At 40.8% G+C, this 24,317-nt stretch overlaps 1 protein-coding gene across 4 annotated transcripts; it reads right to left on the minus strand.

Annotated features, from left to right (window-relative positions):
* Nucleotides 1-245: 245 nt before the first annotated feature.
* Nucleotides 246-14,676, minus strand: LOC125481463 (nuclear receptor coactivator 4-like). 4 transcript variants are annotated; one of them, XM_048593038.1, is made up of 3 exons: nucleotides 4,601-4,735; nucleotides 790-950; nucleotides 246-633 (listed from the first exon to the last, which is right to left on the minus strand). In XM_048593038.1, the coding sequence occupies exons 2-3, from the start codon at nucleotides 937-939 to the stop codon at nucleotides 436-438; spliced, it is 348 nt and encodes a 115-aa protein (XP_048448995.1). In that variant the 5' UTR covers nucleotides 940-950; nucleotides 4,601-4,735; the 3' UTR covers nucleotides 246-435. The 4 variants fall into 4 exon arrangements, with proteins under 4 accessions (XP_048448995.1, XP_048448996.1, XP_048448997.1 ...); XM_048593039.1 differs by having other exon boundaries at nucleotides 253-633; nucleotides 790-947; nucleotides 4,601-4,724; XM_048593040.1 differs by lacking the exon at nucleotides 4,601-4,735 and adding an exon at nucleotides 14,554-14,676 and having other exon boundaries at nucleotides 421-633; nucleotides 790-947.
* Nucleotides 14,677-24,317: the final 9,641 nt, after the last annotated feature.

A 24,317-nucleotide genomic window follows, 5' to 3' on the forward strand; every position in this document is an offset into this window, starting at 1 on the left:
GGATCTGAAAATGACCTGAAGCAACCATGTTTAGGGTCAGGGGAATTTGGAGTTGGTGAAGGTCAATGATGATGAGCAAGTGGGACCTATTGCAGGTCAGGAAATGGACAGCAGCTCTAGGTCAGCTGGTGACTGTGGAGCATAACGCAAAACCCAAATCTACAGATTAAAACTGTAGAGATAACCACAAAGTGGCAGGCACAGTGGGAAAATAGAATAGACAGTGAAGACAAGTACTTGTTATATGCATCTTTACATTTTATCTTTTTATTGTGATAGTTTATTAAGAAACTGTAGTCAAGGCCAATTAATATAAAAAGTCAAATTTACCACATATATAAATTTGGTATCTTATAAGGCTTATTATTCACAAATAAACATTACGTCATCCTTTTATTGCAATGCACACGTTGGAGATCCTAACGTGTTGCTTTTCTAGTTCAATACCAACCTCGAATTATAATTTGAATGGGACAGCAATAGTTCCCTTACCCAATAAAGTTGCTGAATCTGTTGCTGCAGGGCTTCCTCCTTCAGCTGCTCCACAAGGTCAATTTGCTCCAACAGATAAACCTCCCTACTCCGCAAGCACTCCAAGTGACGGCTGATGCAGCTGTGGATTTGAAATTTTACCTATAAAAGACCAAGCAACAAAACAATGTCATTCCTCATTCAGGAAATGAGATGCAGCAGTTTCTACAAAAGAAATCTACAAGCTGCAGCATTAAAAAAAAATCATGTTACTTAAAAATGTGGCACCCATTACTTACAGGCTCAAACTAAACATACCTCCTTACTGTTTGCTTTAATCTCCTGTTCGGCCTTTATGATACTGCTAACGGCCATCTCCAGATCTCGCTTGGCCTGCAAACAATTACTGAACAAATCCTTGGATTGGAAGCTGGCATTTTCCCCACCCTGGTTGCGTGTTGGATTCATCTTGGTCTCTGCTGAAAGAAGAAGTAGTCATTAAGATAAACTTGACCACGGACATGAGCATGCAAGATCAGCAGACTGGTGACATCCTCAGCACCCATTATGTGCTACTAATCTAAAAGCAGTTCAATGTGAAAAACACTAAATATGTACTTCAAGTTTTGGCTGCTTAAGTTCACTTAGGAACCTGATGTCTACTTCCATCCAAAACATACCAGTTCATGTTCAGATCCTAAAGATATTTGTACAATTCCACTGTGTATTAAGGATATTTTATTTTAAAATTAGAACAAAGCTTCTCTGGTATTTCTCATGTGAAGTCTGATTTTACACTCTTACCAAGGAAGGGATACCAAAACCTCCCATCTAAAAAAAGAAACAAAAATCGGGTAGTATGGTTAAAACTTTCCTCTGAAACTTTAATACAGTACAGCCATCCCAGGAAGGTAACCTCTCTATTTTAGTTGGTGACAAAACCTTTTTTTTCAGGAAAATTCTCAAGTGGATCTGAAATATATGTCAAGTTAGTTTCATATTGTACAGTTTCTCTTTCTCAACAGACTTGAGTTTCTCCAACACTTCCTAAATTGGCAGAATTTTGCTTGCTATAATTTTGTCTACTATCCAACTAACAGATCAGCTTACAGAAAGGAAGATGGTTGTCCTCACTTGATTTGGTTCATGCCCTCAAATGTTTTCCCATCCATTTCCCCTTTTGCTTCCAACTTGCAGACTTCTTGCAACCTCAGCTACAATTTCCTCAAATTTATGAAATTACAATCTAGTTAACTGACTGTAATGAAAGAGAAATATGAATGGGATGCAAAGGGAGATTGGTACAAGGGATTATTGATGCACACAAATCTCTCATGGCACTATTCAGAGTTAGGCTGAGAATACACCACTTTATAACAATAGGGTAATTATCAACAGAAGATTGCTGAAAGTGCAACACTTCCAAGAAGTGTGCACTGTATTCAGGAAATGAACAACATTCAAAAAAGCTTTAAATGAGCCCATGTGAAACAGCTTCAATATAATGAGGAGCAAAATTATTTGGCGACACAAAGAATAAGCAGTTTGATACTTTTAAATGCAAATGAGAAGATGCCTAGGAATCCTTAAAAGTAAGTACTGCAGTTGAAACATGCCATTTTAGCTGATTTAAAGAATATATTCAACCATTTCCTGTTTTAAATAATCAGGCCACAGTCTCTCTCATTAAGAATGAGGTTAAAATTAAAACATGGCAGTGCAGAACTACTGTGACAGCATTTAAACCCACAGAATATATTCAAGCACTTCCTTGTTTTGCAAGTTTGATACAAACTGGCAGTTGACTTACTTGAAGTAGTCTTTTTCTAAGAATGATGTTTAAACCAAACATGCAAATTTGACATTATAATCTGGTTTCCTCAATAGCAGAGATACTTTCTGAAAAGTGTCAATAGATTAGCTAAGTTCAAAAACTAAAGTTGTTAAGGATTAGAGGATTTGAGAGGAACTACAAACTCTTCAGTGGACAAGTTGACATAAATTCTATTTTAAAACTCGAGAATCTCAGCACAAATCAAAATCTGGAATATTAAGGTCACTCCTCGACTTGGTGGGGGGCGTGGGTGTGAAGAAGTGGCAAAACAACATATTCACTTAAACAGACCAAGTCATGCAGCATGGAAACAGACCCTTCGGCCCACCTCGACCAGATTTCCTAAAATGAACTAGTCTTATTTGCCTGTACTTGGCCCATATCCTTCTAAACCTTTCAGACCCATTTCCTTGTCCAAATCCCATTTGAATAATGTAGTTGTATCCGCCTCTACCGCTTCCTCTGGCAGTTCGTTCCATATTCTCACCACTGCACTGTGTGTGAAAAAGTTGCCCCTTAGGTCCCTTTTAAATCTCCCCCTCCCCCCCATTTTAAACCTATGTCCCCTAGTTTTGGACTCCCCTACCCTGGGAAAAAGGCTAGTTATTCACCTTGTCTATGCCCCCTATAATTCCATAAACTTCTATAAGTTCACCTCTCAGCCTCCTATGCTCCAGGGGGAGAAGTCCCAGATTATCTAGCCTCTCCTTATAACTTAAACCTTCCAATCTGAGTGACATCGTTGTAGATATTTTATTTTTCTAAACACCTTTTCCATGTTAACAACATCCTTCTTATAGCAGGGTGATCAGATCTGTACAAAGTACTCCAAATATGGCCCTATCAATGTCTTGTACAGCTGAAGCATGACATTCCAACTCCTGTATTCAGAATTTTAACCAATGAAGGCAAGCGTGCCAAACACCGTCCTCACCACACTGTCTACCTGTGACACCATTTTCAAGGAACTAGACACCTGCACCTTAAGTCTGTCTGTTCTATGACACTCCCCAGGGCCATACCATCAAACTGTGTATGTCCTACCCTGGTCTGTCTTACCAAAATGCAATATACTGCATTTATCTGCATTAAATTCCATCTGCCATTCCTTGATCAACTGAGGCAGTGGGCCAAGATCCTATTGTACTTAACCTTCTTCACTGACCACTACACCAATGATTCTGGTGTCATCTATAAACTTTCAAACTATGCCTCCTATATTCTCATCCAAATCATTTTTATAAATAACGACCCTTCATCTCTTGATGAGTTTATGTTAGGCCTGTACACCACCATTTGGAATGTTAACAGAACATACTCATTGTTGACAAACTGCAAAGCCCTCTTCTGCAGAACACAGTTCTTACAAAACAATTTCAAGGGGTTTAGCCATGGCTGTGCAAAATGGATTGCCTAGCACGAACAGCACTTTTCATCTTTTTCTTGGCCTGTAGTATGCAGGGTCTGATCGATCTCACATCCCTTATTGACCTCTTGGCACACTCACTGCCATCCACACCGTCCCAGAGATCCACTTGACGAAGAGCTTCAAAATTCTGTTCAATTTAAACGTGAATTGCTCCTATAAAGAGCCAGAAACCTGTATTCTTCCATACGTCAGATCAGGTTAACAGCTGTCATAGTCAGCAGCAGATTGTCACCCACGGTGCAACATTACTTCGTTTTGATGGGTTGTATCTTGTTTTCACTATGCTCCCTCGGCTCCAAATTTCCCTTCCACCCTCTGAAAAGCTCGCTATTGATAACATGGGAATCTAGAACTATTGCCTGTCTGTCGGGAGTGTAAAAATGCAGTTATCAAAACAAAACGCTGGGCGGTACAGCCTTCAGGGAATTATCATAACTGCAGTCGCTCTGGCTCATCTAATTCAACTCAGCCTGCATCAGCTACAAAATTTAAGATTAAAACAATCCCAAATAATCATCAAGCAACAGTCAATATTAACAAAGCCGCATGCAGGTTGTGTCCACATTAGAACTAAGAGTTAGATGCATGAACTCCCACATTCTGCACTCAATCTGCCTTGCAAACGCATAAAATGAAGCAAAATACAAAGTTTTAACAAGACCGAATGAGAAACAGTGGAAAAAACAACCAAGGTTAGGGTGAATGCACCCTCCACAGGGCCTCCTTACTCTGCCCTTTGCAGCAAAGGCCTCTGGGCCTGTGCTATCCGCTCGCCAGTATCTCCTCAATCCCAGGTCAACGGCCCTCCACTTACACAAACAAGTATTCATCACATACACTACACGAATTCATACTGCTCATTGTACCTGCGAGGCGGATGCCGATGAGGCACTGTTAAAGCTGTTCGTGGAGTGATCACAGCTTCCACCGCCGTCCACCCGCCAAAATGGGACTGCCGCAGATACGGCTCCCCAGCAGTTTATATACACCCTGCCACGTCACGGCTCTGACCCTGCGTGCTGCGTCAACCACGCGGCACAGCTGCCTTCACGTCAACAGTCCGCCACTAACTGCTCAGCGTGCTGCACGTACACCTGGGGCTCCACAAAGGGGGGAGCGCAACAGACCATTGCTGCAGCAGTACCCAGATAGGGGCTCTGCCAGGGTAATTATGATCAACATACATTGCTGCAATATAGGGGGCGGGTTGACGAAAGGTTGGAACATTTGCACTCACGGAAGAGTGCAATCTTCACGACAAATATTTCAGATTTTTTTTGCAAAGACGAGCTGGAGAGAGTCAAAATTACATAGTTGGTTTTAAAATAATTATAAAATGTCAATGAGCTATCAACACAAAGAAAACAATTCAAAGCATGAGACCGCTCACCAGGTTTGGAACGGGTCCGACTAAAAATAGCAACTTATGATGTGTCAAATTGTTCCTCACATGGCATTACAAAGTTATAAAATGACTTCATATTTTGTGTTAGTCCTGCAGACATAATCGAAGGAAAGCATATTAATATTTTCGAATTACTGGGGTCACATTTCATTGCACATTCACAACACAGACTGGATCAAACTCAAACATTTTGATGCAAAAATCATGCAAAACAACAGAGACAGGTTTTTGGAGGAGTACTCATGGTTGCCAGTACTGTATACCAAAAATTAAAACCTTCTAAATCCCGTTCTCCTGCCACACCGTCAACACCAAGCCAAAGCCCTTTTAGCCAAACAGGGAATGAACAGAACGATCATATAATTACTAGTGGCTAATAAGAATTTCAGAAAGTGATGCCAGCCTCATGATCTTTGGCTGTCAATCTAGGTCGAAGGTGACGTCTATTTTAAATAAAGACAATCCACTCAGTTTCTGATGATCTCGTGTAAATGCCCCAAGGACAAAAGTTAAGGACCGCCAAGGTGATCTTTTAACTCTGTACAGATTGAAACTATTCTGCAATGCAGCTCCCAACTGTAGCATATGAAGATTCTTGGCTATCTTGTTTCATGACTGGTCAGTTCAGTCATGTGTTTTTTCCTTTGAGCATGCTGGCAAAGCAGAGAGAAATGACTGCAATCTTGATGGCATTAATTATGAGGTAAATCTATTTCTATGAATTGGTGCATTAGTAAGCAGGAGGCTAAAATTAACGTAATCAGAAAAAGACAAAACTTACTTTGGCAGAAGAAAATCTAACAAGTGGAAGTAAAATTCATAATTTTTAAAGGATTGGTTAAGAGCATAAATTGAAAGGGTTGGAGGAAAGGGCAGGGAGATTGAAAGTTATTGAACAGCTCCTCCTTCCGAAATATTTACCTCAAATCAATAACAGTTGCTATTTGCATGCAATGCAAAAATTGGCTGAATTTCCTTACTCGTAACATTGACAATAATCGAAAATTACTTCACAGCAGGGCTTTAGTATGGCCTGACATTGTGAATGGTACTATACAAATACAGTTCCTCTTTTGTGCCTCCTGAGAGGAAAATAACTCAAAAATCTGAAATCTTAAAACATCCCAAGCTGCTTCACAGGAACATAATAACTAAAAGTGATGTTAGGATATATTAGATCTGTGGACAGACAGTAAGATGTGGGTTTACATAGCATCTTGGGGAGGAAAGAGAGAGGTAGAATTATAGAATCCCTATGGTGAAGAGAGAGGCCACTCAGCCCATCAAGTCTGCACCAGCCCTTCAAAGAATATCCCACCCAGACCCACTCCCCGATCTCATCCCTGTAACCCCGTATGGGGTTTTTACCATAGTTAACCCCCCCTAACCTGCATACCACTGGACACTGAGCAATTTTTAGCATGGTCAATCCACTTAACCTGCACATTTTTGAAGTGTGGGAGGAAAACGGAGCACCTGGAGGAAATCCACGCAGACACAGGGAGAACATGCAAACCGCACAGACAGTCGTCCAAGGCTGGAATCGAACCTGGATCCCTTGCCCTTGACGCAGCTGTGCTTAACCAGTGTCACCATGCTGCACTAAATAAATAAACCTTAGGCAGGGAGAATATATGCTATCATTTCAGAGTTAAGGCCTTGGCAGCTGAGGCCAAGGCTGCCAATAGTGATAGATTAAAATTGGAGATAACAGGATGCCAAGTGCCGACATTGATAAAACCCAAGGCTGTCTTTGCACAAATGTCCTTGTGGTCCAAAAAATTCCTAAAGTCGTTCAAAAGCCCAAACTTTCCCTTTTTTGTCAAGTATAAACTAGACTTAGAGGGAGAGATCTCTGAAATCTGACCTGTTTGCTATCAAACACCCATAACATTGCAATGCAATGCATACAGTGGATCTACAGCCCCGCTTTGATATCACCAGGGGTTTTGTTATATCTTCCATTTAGCACTAACAACTCCATTGTTGATCACATCTTTCAGAAAATGTGAAGAAGAGCACTGCTAGCTCTGGCTGGAACATATTCTGAGAGATGTCATCACATGACCCCCCCACCCCCTGCCAAACCCCCACCACCGCCACTCAGACTCTTGCCACTGGCCACCCGACATGCTGCCAACCATTGTGGAGTTCCAGTTTCCCATATCCTTTCAACATGTCCCAGTTTTGACTTTTTAAAACCTCGTCTTTAAAAGAACAAAGCGTAGGGGATGGTGAAGCAGCTAGTTAGCCCTACAAAAAACAATTATCCTACATTCCTAAAAGTATTTGAAAAATGTGCACCTCTAACTTAGTCCTTTATGCCATTTTTTGCGCTTTGGAACTTCTGATTACAGTTGCCTTTTGAGCAACTATTTGGAAAGCAATTGCAAGTAACGTTATACCTAAACCAAGGCAAAATCCCATTCGCTCATCATCTGCAATACACTGGCTCCAATCCATGTTGGCGCTGTGTGGTGGTTTTCCTCATACCAAATTATAAAGCAACTGTGGAAGTACGGACCTTCCTCTGACATCACAACTGGGAGATATTAAGCTAAGGTTAGCACTCCCAATCATGTCTTCTTGTAAGGAAATCATTCAAATGAAAATCAAATCACACTACATCAAACATTAAGATTCCTGTTATTTCAGTCTTATAACTTCTGGATTGGTTGAAACTCATTCAGGCAAGGCAGCTCAGTCTCTCTTTCTCGATCATTATCACTCTTTTTAAGTGTGTGCCTCTCTAAGGCAAGAACCTTGCATACACCTGCAATAATTATATCAGATATTTACAGCATAGAAACAGGAATAAAGGTCCAGTGGCATAGTAATAATTTCTCTACCTCTGGGCTAGCGGTTAGGTTTCAAGTACCACCTCAGGATAGTCAAACAGGTTGATTGATCTTTCTCTTAGAGACAGGCCATTTGCCCCAACCCAAGTTTATGGTCTATATGAGGCACCTCCTACTCACATTACCAGAATATCCTTCTGTTGTTTTCTCCCTCAGGTCCTTAACTGGCTTCCCCTTAAATATTTTTATGCTATTCCCTTCAGCCACTCCAAGTAGTAGCATCGTCCACAATAAAGGGTTTCTAACTGGGTTTATTGGTAAATACCTCATATTTATTATCAATCCTATCAACTACGTTCATAACTTTAAAGATGTCTATTAAATTACACCTCTGCCTTTTCTAGGAGGAAAAAAAGCACCACTTCTTCAGTTTTTCATAACTTAGTCTAACAACTTTTGTTATATCTTAGAATAGGCAATTCTGTATAGCGTCCAACCTTACTTTTTAAGGAGAAACACCCTTCCCAAACATTTAACCTGTGAACCTTAAACTATAACTTTGTTGTTAAATATTTATCGTATGGATCAAGATATTTATCATCAGTCCTGACCCTTCACCTTTATTTCTCAATTAAAATCACTAACATAACATTAATTCAGTAAATATCACGAGGTACGCAGCACTTTAGACCGAGCCTACCAAGACTAAAGGTTCCTTTCAAAAAGCTAACCTCAGCAAACTGCTTGTATTTTGGCCTCACGCCATCAATCTCAATTAGGTTAAAAGTTAATCTTCTAGAAAACAAGCCTGGTTGCTAATAATTTTTAAGCTTTGCAAAGATATGCAACAACACAAATGATCATTTTCAAAGTTTACTCGAAAAAAGACACGGAAAATCATATGATCTCATGTCAACAGCAAATTGTAGAACATACTCCTGGTAATTCAAAGTTTGTATTCACTTAGAATATCCAATAATTTTCATTTCACAATATAAATAACTTTGGTAAAAAATTGTATTCATCAGGTAATTAAATAAACGTTGAATTGAGACTGGATGAATTGACATACCAAGAATATTAATTGAATGAGAAAAGCACATGTAGTACCAAAGAGTTAAATGGCATTGAGCCTCTGCTGAAGCAACACCAAACTTGCCACAAGATTTTGAATTGTAGTAAAGGTAAGTTGGTGAAAACTCAATGTTTCCGCAGACTACACATCTTGCTGTACAATGTTACATATTTTCCTTAAACAGAAATTGAATGTAATTAACCCAGGTGAGCTGACTATTTAATTCACTTTTGTCAAAGAGATTAAGCAGCAAGGAAATACTTAACATCAGGACATTAGGTCCACCACCAAGTTCCACACAAAGCCATTTAAACTGGCACTGACCCAAGATTTGGTCTGCATTCAAACTTGGTGTTCGAGGAAATGGGAGGTCACATTTCAGCCAAGTTAAACCTTCACAAGCCAGAACAGAGCTACACATGAAATAACGTGAACTTTCTCGAACCGCATAGTTCAGCAAATATCAATGGTCCCAGATCCTACTTTGTCCAAGCATCAACAGCATAGAGGAAACATAACCACTCTCTCGCTCCTCCTTACACTTAAGTGAGCTTCATAAGGCCAGATGTACAACAAACAAAAAAAAACTAGGTTTTTGAGAAAACAAGGTGTAGAGCTGGATGAACACAGCAGGCCAAGCAGCATCAGAGGAGCAGGAAGGCTGACGTTTCGGGCCTAGATGCTTCATTCTACTGAGGCCAGTGAAATAAAGAACCTCAACAATGAAATAACTATTAAAAAGCTACTGCACCATTTTCATGGGACTTTTTCTTAATACACAAAATATGTACATTACTTATTAGGATGGCCAATAAATGGTGGTCAGCCAGCATATGAATTTAATAAAAACAGGAAATTTTTTTTTTACAAAAATATTGAGCTAAGGACACTAGGAAGAACTCACCTGCAATTCTACAAAGTAACGTCACAGTATCTTTTTTACATCCGTCTGATAAAGAATGCAGCTTGCTGCAGCTCATCTACTACATCTGTCACACTTACCATTTTTCATTGGCTTCCAGGGTTCAAAAGATAGATTTCAAAATCCTGTTAATTATAAATCCCTACTGCCTTCTTTCACCTTCCCTCCACAACCTGCAGTAGTTCCCTATTCAGCTCTCACCATCTGCTCTCTCCTTATTGTACCATTTGTTCTAAAACACCTAATTCATCCATCACTCATTTTTAAAAGCTTCCCAACACCCTGCATTTCCCAACACTATGACTATTCAACCTGTGCCATGTATCAAGATATTCTTCTCGCAATAAAGCTTACAGTAACAACTCACACGTGCGCTAAGTATTGGGCACAAAGATGGAAGTGAGGACCTCTTGTTTCAGAAGGGAACAAATTTCAAGCTCAAGGATAGCAGACAAGAAGGGTTATACCTGGCACAAAGAATTACTGGAGGAGAGTCATCTAAACCGCATTCCAGATCTTCAGCCTCAATGACCTTGACTGGATTGGCAGTACAAACAAAGTTAAATGGCAGACACTATATAAGTGACATCTCCACTGCCGTTCTGTGGAAATCTTGCTTAAATCCAAAAAGCACCTGTGACACAATCTGTTAATGCTGCTCGGCAAGTTAATCTTGCTAGTCAAAGTAGACAATTGGGAGGTGCACAGACATTATGTAAATTTATAAATCACCAGACAGGAGGAAGTTACTTTGTCAAAAACAACATGGGAATTCTGACGTAGTAAGAACTACCGACGCTGGAATCAGAGATAACAGAGTATGAAGTTGGAGGACTACAGCAGGGCCAGGCAGCATCAGAGGAGCAGGAAAGTTGACGTTTTGGGTCGGAACCCTTCTTCAGAAAACCTTCAGAAGAGTCCCAACCTGAAACGTCAACTTACCTGCTCCTCTGATGCTGCCTGGCCTGCTGTGCTCCTCCAGCTCCACACTGTGTTATCTATGGGAATTCTGATATTGTTGATCATGAACCCGAAGAGGGTGATCGTCAAAACTAAGCTCAATAAGATTACAAAATGGCTACTTCTAATTTTCACTCAGTTAAGTATCAAGTATTGTCTAGGACCTAACTGCAGCTAGAGTAGAATCATGCTAAAGTTAGTTTACATTCCCTGGCCAACCTCCAATGTGGTTGTCCAATTCCCAGGAGGAAGAATGACTGATGCGTGCAGCTAACCAAGATGTTTAGATGGTCATTAGAGACACGGAAACTTTTCACTGTGTTAAATGGTCCGTGAAAGGAAAACGTCAAGTACTCACGCCACAATTGCAATTGTAGAAGCACTAAAATTTCACAGACAACACACACATTTCCCTAAACAGTAAAGGCTCACTCCAGCTCACAAATAAACACTGGATAGCAAATTAAGTTGACAAACTCTTCAAAGCAAAACAAATTCACTGCAGAGTTTTACCCAAGCTAATGGGCAAATGTCCAATTTATCCAAGCAGTTGTCAGTAATTCTCCATTCCTAAGGATTAAAAACATCATGGAATTCATCAGCCAGACTGTTCAGTGTTAGTGGTGACAAAAAGAGATTTCATATTACCATCATTTGTTTTTCAGATAACTCACTTATTTACAGTAGTAGCAAGTGAAATAAGTTATTAATAATAGATAAAAGGTGGGTTTAAATAAACAGAAGGAGCTGGCACTTACTACTGAAACCAAATTCAAACAATGCAAATTTAACTAGATTAAAAGGGAACATTACATGGAATGAAGACAATCTTCCTGTAAGGATAATTGATGAATTTGATATTCTTTGATTAGTGGCCAATCATTTAAGATGAGACAAGGAGAAATAACTTCACAGGAATGCAATAGCATAGTGATAATGTACTAGTAATCCAGAGGCCCAGGCTAATGTCCTGGGATATGGGTTTGAGTCCCATCCTGGCAGATGGTGAAAATCTCAGAATCACAATTGTTATGGAGGCCATTCACCCCTTTGTGCCTGCACTCATTCTTTTACCTAGTGCCAATCTCCTGCCTTCTCCACACATTCCTGCATACTATTTCTATCCAAATAATTATCCAATGCCCTCTTGAACATTCAGTTGAACCTGCCTCCACCACATTTTCAGACAGTGCATTCCATACTGCCATTACTTGCCATGTGAAGCTATATCTCACATCACCTATGCTATCATTGTATATATTTAAAGTTGGAATAGACAATTTTTTGGTATCTCAGGGAATCAAGGAATCATGAATGGAAGACAGGAAAGTGGAATTGAAGCCCAATTTATACTAGGATCAAACTGATGGTGAAGCAGGCCTAATCTTTTTTTTTTCTAAGAATACAAGAAATATCAATTTGCACTTTAAAAAAATAGCATTTGGAATTTTCACTTCTACCCACAGACTTTCACTGATTATCACAGGAGCATACAAGACCTAAAATAAAGCTACAAGGTGAGATTATAGTCTCAAGCCCCCTTAACTGAATTCTGAAACAAATTAAACGCAAACTGCAAAATAAAAACTGCATTACATCAACTACAGACTTCACTGACGCCACTACAGTTTTATGGCCTTGCAGAGGTACCGATCTCCCTTATCGTGGTCAGTGACATACCTGAACTACAGCTCGTGGTGTCAACAAATTGTCTTGGAGATTTCATAATCTAGACTATAAAGAGATTTTTTTCCTCACGAAGACAACATGAGCTCAGACCACAGTAGGTAATGTCTTCAAAACCAGAATGAAGAAAAACACTCCATGATTCAAATAACCAGGTGGCAACTTCAGGGCAAGTTGACTGGGCTCAGGATTGTCACATAGAATGTAAAATTAAAATAGGTCATTCAGCCTCTCTCCAACTTCCTCACGTTATTATGTTGTTTTTAAATTAAATGCCTGATACAAAAAGCAGCTTTTATGGTGGGATTTGGGGACATTCGGGTCCTGTTTTATAACAGCTGATGAAAATCACCACCATTTTAGCCAAGGCCAGTGACCGGGAACACGTGCACTAAATAGTTCATTCTTGTGTGTAACAATTACAACATTGTGTCTATTTGAAGAGATTCACGGGTCCCAGGCAAATCTTTCTTCTTAAGAAATATCCATGGGATTTTAACTGCTCCTAAATTATTGTCATTGAAGTGAATCACAGCTGTGAAGAAGCAAAGTCCTTCATTTGTTGAAAAATTCTTTGAAATGTCCTAAAGAAATGAAAAATGCTACATAAATGCAATCTGGTTATTTCTGCCAAAGTACATCTCTAGCTATATCACAAAGACCGAAGCAATTGCAATGTCTTGCTGCCTGATGTTGTTGAGTGTGGTGACCATTCCTAATTGTCGAATGGAATATGAATAAAATAATATATAGTCCCTTGGTGCTTATAATATATAACTCAGGCTGGGTAGGTGGTTAATTATTTTAGTAATGGTTGGCAGTCTAAACAAGTCAAAACATCCACATGGCACTTAAAAGTGCTCAATCCCTGTCGTAAAAACTAAAACCAAAAAGGCGAAGATAAAAATAGAGATATTCCTTTTGGCATGTAATTATGTTTGCCCTACAATCTATTCACAAAATTGTACTCAATTGTTCAGTTTATAAAATGGCTTATTAACATACATTTTACAAAAGAAAACTTGCTCCGTGAACTGCATATTTCTAAATGAGTAGAAACATATGGGCCCTGTTTGACAGCAGTGTTTGGCATCACAGTAACATACAGACAAATGAATTAGGAGCAGAAGTAGGCTATTCATCCATCTATACCCACCATCCCCATTCCAAAGGGGCCCATGTGGGTATCTATGGTCACATCGCTTTGATCTGAAGAAAGTGAGGGGACTGAAAGAAAAGTTGCTTGAAGTGAGGACAAGCTTAGCCGGGTGGAGGCATATGACGGTGGATGGGGACAGTTCAGGCCTTTGTTTCCAGGAAGTAGCTGAGCACCCCAAGACCTTCCTGATGGGGGATGGACGTGTAATGGGATTGCACGTCCATGGTAAAGAGGGGGCGGCTGGTACCCGTGGACTGTAAATTCTGAAACTGACAAGGCGTCAGAAGAATCACAGGTGCAAGTGGGAAGAATCAGAACAAGGGACAAAGAAAATGGAGTCGAGGTAGGAAGAGATCCATTCTTTGGGGCAGGAACAGACAGAAACAATGAGTCTGCCTGGGCAATCCCGTTTGTGGATTTTGGGAAGAAGGTAGAAGTGAGCTGTACGGGGTTTGGGAACTATAGGCTTGGAGCCTGCGGCTTTTCCATAGCTAACCTGTTTGTGTTTTGAATTCCACGTTCCATCTATCCCCAATCACCCTCCGCGTCCGTGTCTGACAGGAATCCATGTACCTCTGAATATATTAAGGCAGAATTCCAAAGCCTCTCAACCCTCTAAGGGTTATATTCAAGGCTGAGATAGACATTTATTTACTCATTAAGAAAATCAAGGGTTTATAGGGAAGAGGCAGGAATGTGGAATCCAGGATGCTGAATGGCCTACTTCTGCTTCTCTGTCTCTGATATTATCCAAGCTTTCTTCTCACAGACCATTTATTTATTTATTTATTTATTTACTCCCCTTCCCTCTCACCGGCCGCTCCGCTTCCGCCGCCGGCTCCGCTTCACCTTCAGCCGCGTGCCCTCTCCAACTCCCGCGAGACCGGAGCTGACAGCCTGGTGGGGGGGGGGGGTGAGGAGTTGGTTTTGCGGACCTTCCCAATCGTACCGCTGGCGAGAGGAGGGGGAGTTGCTTGTTGTGATCTCCTATACGTCCGTAAAATCAAACACATACATCACTGTTTAATTAACATGTAACTTTTAATCGCAATTTCTTTGTAAACATGGTGTGATCGACGTTGGTCACTTTAGAGTTACACCGAATTAATCCGAACAACCCCTCTGATTGCCGGATAGTTTGATCCAGAACACCCACGGTGATGCAACTCTGGGCGCGTCCATATGTGACGGCGAGGTGGGGGTGAACAAAGAACGGAGGGCGAGTCCATTTTCAGCGAGGGGAGTCTGTGAGGCGTTGTTGCCGGAGCTCTCTCATGTGTGTGGAGGCAGTTACATCATGGAAAGCATCACAACCAGGGCAGGTTATTGATAAAGGTCGGTTTGTTAAGGCATCTTGGAAATGTTCCACACAGAGTGAGGGTGGAAGAAGGAGGAGTGAAGGGAGAAGGGGATGGAGTGAGTCAGGAAGGACTATTGCAGTTTAAGAAGGCCCTCACCACTACCACCCCCTCTCGGGATAACAGTTGATGGGCAAAAAAATTCTGGCCTTGCCGATGATGCCAATATCCCGATAACGCATTTAAAAATGTAAAATGAACTTCTAATGAAGTAGAGTTAAGGAGCAATAATATGATGGGATAGTCTCTGAACCTTGATTGGGCTGTTGTTGCACCATGGTAGAGCCCCTACTTCTGAGCCAGAATGCTTGGATTCAAGTCCCACTCCTCCCAGAGGATTTGTTTTTTGTTGTGTATCTTTATTTAGGCAGGCTTTGAGAGAAGGGCCTCTATCTGTGCTGAACTTCTACAGGTGTTGAAGGTTATACTGTATCAGCCATTAGAAGACAGGCCAAATCCCACTTGGTCTGGCAAACTAGAATAAAACACAGAGAGTCACTCAATCTAATGGTTATATATGGAATACCCCAATGTTTAAATACTGTGGTGGATAACGGGGATATTGTCAACCAGTTTTTATGCCCAAGGACAGGGGACTTTGGTTCATTTGGGAAAAAAAACTGAAAGTAAAAAAAATGGAATTGACAATATTTCTAGACTTATTTTCTGAACACATTCATTGTTTTCTGCAGTAATATTTGCTGCAAATGTAGAAGAAACATCAAATTAATATGAGAGAAATCCATAGATTTGTACAGCACAGTAGGAGAGTATTCGGCCATCATGCCTGTACAGTTTGTCTCGTTCTTCTACATTTTCTATGGATTCTGTTAATTTTGTTCTTCCATAATAGACAGGGAGAAACTGTTCGTATTGTTGGAAGCATCGAGAACCTAAGGGGGCTTAGATTTAAGTTAATTGCTGAAAGAAATAATGGGAACATGAGAAAAAGGCTTTTCATACAGCGATTGATTAGGACCTGGAATATACTGCTTACATGTACAATGGACTCAGTTGAGGCAATCAAGGGGATTTGGAGTACTAACTGAAAAGAAAAAATATGTAGGGCTGCGGGGGAAAAGGAGGGGTAATGGCACCAGGTAAATTGTCAGTTCAGTGAATCAGTGCAGACACAAAAGGCAGTGTTGCTGTAATCGTTCTGTCATTAACTTTTTTTTTTAATGATGTATCCATTTCCATTTCCCTTTTAAAATTTGTTATATACTCTGTTTCCATCATCTTCTGGCAATGCATTTTACGTCTTCATAAATCTTTGGATTATGAAAAGCTTCTAACCTCTCCTTATGCCATGAGTACAAATCTTCCTGGTTAGGCTGCAATGTTAAGTTATGTACGGTAATTTGTCACCTAGCATTAGATAACTAACTATAAACACTACAGGATTGGATGAAATGTTAAAACAAGGCTCTGTATACCCTCCCTGACGAGCATAAAAGATACCATGTCAATATTTTGAGAAATGTATGGGGTATTTGTCAATATTTACTACCAAATAGCCCTCAATTTAAAAATAGATTATCTGGTCATTATCACACTTCTTTCTGCTTGTGGGAGCCTGTTATGTACAAATGTGTCACACTTCCTACATTATAACAGTAACAACACTATAAATGTATCTAATACCTGTCATAAACACACTTTTTCCTAATTTAAATGTTTTTCATCCAGGGAGCTCTGAAGTTATTAGTCCTCCTACCTTTCGTTTTTGCGCAAGTATACCATGACCGTACCCTAACCATCTCCTCTTTGAATGTAGACCATTGCCCAGTTACTGTTTTTGCTGCCAGCCTTTCATTCCATTCTATCTAGCCCAGCTTTGTTCTTGCCCAGTTGAAGTTGGTTTCCTCCCAGTTGATCGACTGTTGTCATTCTCCACCATTGTACTAAAACTTGTGATCCAACAATTACTGTCTGCTAAATGTTTCTCCCAGGACACTTGATCCACTTATTTAGAATATCGTTTATTGTTGTCTGTACTCAGGTACAGGAGTACAGTGAAAAGATTTACAATGTCGCCTGTTATGTGGCCATCTTAGGTACCTAGGTATAAATCTTAGATACTAAAGAGAAATAAAAAGAAAAGTAGTTGCAATACTTTACAGTGTGTAAAGAATAAGTTAGAAATAAGACATAGTTAAAGGATTGAAATTACAGTCAGATTAAAAAAAAATTCAAATAAACATTACATTGCAGCAGCTCAGCATAGGGGCTTCCACAAGTGGTCTGACCGTCCACGCCACAGCCCAATTCAACAACTATCCCCACTGTGCTCCAAGCCTCCAGTCCGCTCCATACTGGCTCTCAGCTGCTCCAAGTTAAGTTCCAGGACTGCTTCCCCCGTGCCACCCTCCACCTGGGACTCGCTCCTTGCACCAGCCGCTGCTCTGGACTGCTCCCCCATGTCAGCAGCTGCTCCAGGACTGCTTCCCCTGCACTGACTTGTTTTCATTTCTAACAATCAGCTCCAACAGTGCATTGTTTCTTGTTGGACACACATTGCTGTAGGAAATTCTCCTTAACACAAGCTAGAAACATTGGCCCCTTTTGCTGTCCCTTACTCTACCAATATGCCAGCCTATATTTGGATCATTTAAGTCCCTATTATAATTAATTTACAATGTTGGCATGTCTGTTACTTCCTTGCAGATTTATTCCATTACATCCTTCCCTGCAGTTGGTGATCTGTTGTCCATATCAAGCGGTGGAATTGCATGTCATTTTTATCCCTCAGCTGTAGGCAAATTGATTTTGTCCTTGAACCCTCTGTGGCATCCTTTTTCTCTCACACTGCAATGCCCTCCTTAACTAATACCTCCATCATTCTTCTGTTTCTTTTCTTACCTTTTCTTAATACTTTGTATTCAGGAAGATTAAATATATAGTCCTGACCTTCTTGACCTTCCTTGGATTATCATCACAATATCATATTTCTACATGGCAATCTACACTTATAACTCCCTGATCTTATTTACTACATTCCATGCATTCATGTACAATTAACTTTGACTCCGACTTCATTACTCTCTTATTCTGACTTCACCTTTAATTTACTATTCTTTATGCTAAAGCTTTCCGTCTCTCCAAATATTTTGTGAGCCCTTGTATTCTTCACTAATATCCTCCCATAGTTGCCACACCCCTGCCAAGGTAGTTTAAAGCCCATCCAGCAGCAGGAGCAAAAAACCCACAAGGAACTCAGTCCCAGTTCTGTTTAGGTGTAACCTGTCTGTATTGTACAGGTGCCATCCTTGCCAGAGCCAGTTCCAATGTCTCAGAAATCTAAAACCCATCTAAAGTCTGCACCATCTTTTTAGACATGATTCATCTCCTTATCCTCCTCTTCCTGCACTTATTTGCATGTGCTATTGGGAATAATCCAGAATCTACAACAGATGAATTTTATAGGGGTCTGAACAAAGTAGACTATGATGAGATATATGGCAAAATTGGGCAAAAAGTGCAGTGAGGCACATCTCAATGTCACAATTGTCTTGCTCCAACTTTTATCCTTTTCCCATCAGCAATGGCGAGATTCTCCCTAGGCAGTGATAAGATGCCTGCTGATGGTCATTATTGCTGGTTAAATACCTTGTTAACAGCACAGCTTGTCTCACTATATTCAGATTCCCATCTTATCCACTCGCCAAACAAACTCAATGTCAGAAAAACTCAACAAGAAACCACAGCGAGTACTTTGTGGATTCAGATTGATGCTTGCACCAAACATCCTCCATGTTGGAAATCAGGCACTAACATCTCAGGACAGAGTCCATGGATACCGGCCACACACACCCAACGTAAATGGACATTAGCATCCGATTGTGCCAACCTTTAATAACTCTCATGGCATACCTTTGATTGACTTACATGTCCCTTTCACACTTCACAGGTGCTTTAGGGACTGCAACAGCAATTATCATTACAGCAAGGACACCATGTGCTTAAGAAAAAGCACCAGCTCATGATCCACTTCTCATAAGGGATGAGGAGCTGAAATCGGGCAGCGCAACAGCTGCAATATTGGGGGCTAGTTTCCTGCTGGAATAAGAGAGAGGCAGGTATTACAAGAGATGAAAGTGAGTGACACAGCTGTTACTTTTGGTGCAGCTGGGGAGATGTCCCAAGTGAGTAAGTAGGCAGCAGAGAGTGCATGCAAGAGGGGTGATGTAGGGGGTTGTGATGAGTAAGAGCAAGTGGAGAAGATGTTGCAAGCAATAGTGAGAGTGGTAGAGCGTGTGCCCTGGTTTGAGGTGTGTGTAATTAGCAGAGATATTGAGTGTGAGATATTGGAGAGAAGATGGTGGATCTTATGCTGGCAAAGTGTAGAAGGATATTGATCTTCTTATTGCTGGGCATTCCTCCTCTAGCCTGCTGTAACCCTGGGTGGCAACCTTGGATCAAGCTAGCATAGGCTTATGTCATAGTCTCCATTCATAGTCCTGGGGGAAGAGGAAAGCCCACCTCTGCACCACCTTGTCCAGCAGGACCCACAGGACCTTGCCCACGAGTGTGCCAGTTTCCCCCTGTCTGCGGCAAATGTCAGGAACTGTGCAGGGCAGCTACAGAGTACAGTGTGTGTCCGGGTGCACAATGGGCATTTTAAGATGGAGAGCTGGCGCAAATGATGCTGGTGAATTCTGGAATATCCACTGAATAGTGAGTTGTTGTGGGAAAGGTACATGCTAAGAAGGGGCAGAAATTGAATATGAGGAACTTCATAAGATTATGGTAGGTAACTTAGTGCAGCAACAACTCGTTCAGCTTCCGGCAACAAACCTTCTCAAATACCTAATGCATCTTAGTCAAAAAAAAAACATAAGATTCAGCCTAATATTTTCAATGTAGGGTAATAACTGTGGAGACATATGCCTGACCTCCCCACTATCGTTCTATGTGGAAATGTTTGGAATGCTTCCTTTCTTTGAAATGTGATAAATTTCACAAGGATGAAGTAACAGCTGATTTCCTTAATGTGCTGGAAGCTACAGCATAATTTTAATTTTCAGTATAGTGGAAGATTCATTCATTTCTCATCTGCATGGAATGTTTGAAGGCAATTTTTGACCCTATTCCTTCACCTCTGGTGCTGTGTTTTATTTTATCTTAATAAGAAAGGTTTTCTTATTATGGGTTAAGAACAATAGATATCAGGTCAGGAGTTCCTAAGCTCATATCATTTAAGAACCTTACAGTCGGAGGGCAAAACAAACTTGCATCACATCAAGTCAGACCACATTCCAAGCCAAATGGCTTGAGTTGCTTTGCATTTCTCATTACAGATATTTAGGTTGAATTCTGAGGGACAGGAATCTATATGCCAGGTCCCAGTGCTGACATGATCGAATCTGGCTCCATTGGACAAAAGGGAAATAGAAACTGGTCCAGTGTTCACATGTTGGGAACGTACTGCTCTTGGAATTCTCTACCCTAGGTGAAGGCTCAGTAATTGAATATGTTCAAGACAGAAGTTGATAGATTACTAGATATTAAAAGGTGTCAAGGGAAATGGGGTTAGTGCAAGAAGACTTTTTTATTCATCCATAGCTAGGCCCTTATTTATTGCCAATCTGGAATTGCCCAGAGGACAGATAAAAGTCATCCATAATGCTGTGGTTCTGGAGTCTCATGTAGGCCAGACCAGGTAAGGACAGCAGATTTCCTTCCTAATGGATATTAATGAACCAGATGGGTTTGACCTGACAATTAGCAATGGTTTCATGATCATTGTTAGATTCTTAATTCCAGGTTGTTTAGAAACTGAATTTGAATCCCACCATCTGCAATGATTGGATTTCAATCCAGGTCCCCAGAACATGACCTGAGTATCTGGATTAATAGTCTAGTTCATAATACCAGTATGCCATTGCTTCCCCTCGTAAGATGGCATTGAGGTAAAAGATCAATCATAATCCAGTTGAAATGGCTGGACAGGCTTGATTGACAATATGACCAACTGCAGCCCCTGATTCCTAGGAACCTTTAGTGGTTGTGAAAAACAAGTAAAATAGCAAAAGTTAACTATTACCTTCCAGTAAACAACCAACCAGATATTGTCACTTCCACAATTAAGATGACCCCAGGCTTGTTTGAGAGCAACCAATTCAAGGAAAGCATCACAGCTAATCATCCAAGCTCCACATGGGAGGTCAGAAATTGGAATCTATGCTTTCTTTACCCTCTCTGTCAACAGAATTACTGTACCCAATGATATTGGCTAACCCTGCACCAATCCTTGGCATCTGAGCTGCAACAAGTAACACTGCTAGCCTCGTGTAGCATCATGAATGTAGTAAAATGTCTCAAGGTGCTCCAACAGGAACAATAACAAAATTTAACATCAAGCTGCATAAAGAGACATTAGGGCAGATAACAAAAAGCTTGATTAAAGGGGTAGGTTTTAAGGAGAATTCTAAGAAAGGAAAGAGAAGTGGAGCAATTCGGTGAGGGAATTCCAGAGTTTGGGCCCTCAGCAATTGAAGCAATGCCTACCAATATTAGATTGATTAAAATCAGGGATGCGAAAGAGGCCAAAATTGGAGGAGTGCAGATCTCCACAGGGTTGTGGGGCTGGTGCAGATTAAATAACTAGGAAGGGGTGAATCTTTGGGGGAACTGAAGAAAGGCTGACAACTTTAAAATCAAGATGTTAGTTGACTGGGTGCCAGTGTCGATCAGTGAGCTGGAGAGGTGAATGGCATTTCTGACTTATGATGTGTGAATTAGGATTTATGCAGGTTTGGATGAGCTTAAGTTTAAGGAGAAGGAAAGATGGGTGGTCGGTCCATGAGAGCTTTGGAATAGTATGTTCAAAGGTATTAAAGACATGGATAAGAGTTTTAGTTCAGATCAGCTGATGTTTGATGGATCTATGGCTATGACTGGATTGATTTGAATAGAACCCAGCAAGAGCAGTCTCACCAGCTAGATAACTGTAGAGAATCATTGGAGGCAGACTCAACCATGCCACAGGCTACAGTGAGGTTAAGAAGGCTAAAGAGGGGTAGTTTAAAATGGGCACGGTGACACAGTTGATCAATTGTGACTTTGAAAAGAGCCAAATTTTTACTGTGACAGGGACATAAATCTAATTAGTAAGTTTGCGGATGAGACAAAATTAGGAGGTATCGTTGATAGCAAGGAAGGTTATCAAAAATTACAGAGGGATCTTGATCAGATGGGGAAGTAGGCCGAGGATTGGCAAATGCAATTCAATAAAGACAAGGGTGAGGTGTTGCACTTTGGAAAGCCAAACCAAGGTAGGACTTATACAGTAAGTGGTAAGGTCCTGAGGAGTGTTGTGAAACAGAGGGACCGAGAAGTACAAGTACATAGTTCATTGAAAGCGGCGTCACAGGTAGACAGGGTGGTGAAGAAGGCATTTAGCATGCTAGCCTTCATCGATCGAGGCATTGCGTGTAGGAGTTGGGACGTTATAAGTCATTGGTGAGGGCGCACTTGGAGTATTGTGTATACTTTTGGTCACCCTGTTATAGGAAAGACATAGTTAAATGGGAAAACGTGCAAAGACGATTTACAAGGATGTTGCCAGGACTAGTGGGCTTGAGTTATAGGCAGAGATTGGCAAGGATAGGACTTTCTTCCTTGGAATGTAGGAGAATGAGGGGTGACCTTCTTGAGGTGAATAAAATCATGAGGGGCATAGATAGGATGAATGCATATAATCTTTTTCCCAAGGATGGGAATTGAAAACTAGAGGGCATAGGTTTAATTTGAAAGGGGAAAGATTTAAGAAGGACTTAAGGGGCAACCTCTTCACACAATAGAGTGGTGCATATATGGAAAGGGCTGCCAGAGAAAGTGGTTGAGGCAGGTACAATAGCAACATTTAAAAAACATTTGGATAGGTTCATGGATGGGAAGGGTTTACAGGGATATGGACCAAATGCTGGCAATTAGAACTAGCTGAGTGGGCACCATGGTCAGCATGGATCAGTTTGGGCTGCAGGGCCTGTTTCGACGCTGTGTAACTCTATGACTCTATTACTCTAATTGGAGCATGAAGTTTCACAAAAGTTGGTTTTGGAGTCAACACCACATTCAATTTTTATTGTCCTGAATAAATTTGTTGCACATACAATTGCTGTGTGTAACTGAAAGATAAAAGGAGACAATTAAATCAACAATACCACAACCCATGTCACTACAAAGCAGCAACAACCGGCTATTCAATGACTTTGAAGATTGCAAAGGTGGTAGTAGTTTGTAAGGACAGGGTAATGGGATAATTTTGAGAGGGTTCATGAAACAAAGGACATACATTTAATTATGTGTCAAATGAAGCAATGGCGACATGAGTAAAAATTCTTTTCACACAGTGACAGTTTAGGTTCCGGAAACCTGCCTGAGGGAATGATGGGTTTAGTTGGGGTATTCAAAGGGAATTGTGTTAGTATCTAGAAGGATGTGCAGTGCTATGGGGAGAAGGCAGGGAATGGCGGCAGGTGATTTGCTATTTCAGAGACCCAGAACAGACATGACAGGCCTCCTTCCGTGTCATCATGATTCCATGATGCAGAGTTTGGGATGCCCAATGCATGCTGCCCTCACCAGCAATGTCCTATGAATTCCTATGAACGATAAATAAATCAAGGGGAGAGGGTCCATTACTGAAGAGAGAAAATGATTTACAATATCAGCAAAGACGTATTTAAGCAGATAGCAAGCATGCATTAAAGGGGAAGTTGGATATGAACATGAGGAAACAAAGAATGGAATGACATATTGATGGGGTTGATGAAAAAGAGTTGAGAGAATGCTCATGTGCCGGACTAATACAGGCATTGATCTTGTGCCATAAATACTCTTTTTATTATTCATTCATAGGATATGGGGTTCGCTAGCTGGGCCAGAATTTATTGTCCATCATTAGTTGCCCTTGAGAAGGCGGTGGTCCATTTGCTCTAGGTACACCCACAATACCATTAGTAAGGAAGTTCCAGGATTTTGACACTGAATGAATAGCAATATATGTTCATGTCAGGATGGTGAGTGCCTTTTAGGGGAACTTGCTGGTGATGACATTCCCATGGATCTGCTGCCCTTGGTGGTAGCGGTTGTGGGTTTGGAAGGTACTGTCTAAGGTGCCTTGGTGAATTTTTGCAGTGCATCTTGTAGATGGTACACAAAGCTGTTTCTGAGTTTCAGTGGTGAAGGGAGTAAATGTATGTGAATTCAGTGC

This window comes from Rhincodon typus, unplaced genomic scaffold (genome assembly GCF_021869965.1).
Source record: "Rhincodon typus isolate 14 unplaced genomic scaffold, sRhiTyp1.1 hic_rhity00002252, whole genome shotgun sequence".
NCBI lineage: Eukaryota > Metazoa > Chordata > Chondrichthyes > Orectolobiformes > Rhincodontidae > Rhincodon > Rhincodon typus.

Bases quoted from the DNA above. Each gene is read 5' to 3' on its own strand.
- LOC125481463 (XM_048593038.1), bottom strand. From the start codon at position 939: ATGAATCCAACACGCAACCAGGGTGGGGAAAATGCCAGCTTCCAATCC. The intron at 634-789 runs GTATGTTTAGTT...GGTCTTTTATAG, and splicing joins TTAAAGCAAACAGTAAGGAG to GTAAAATTTCAAATCCACAG.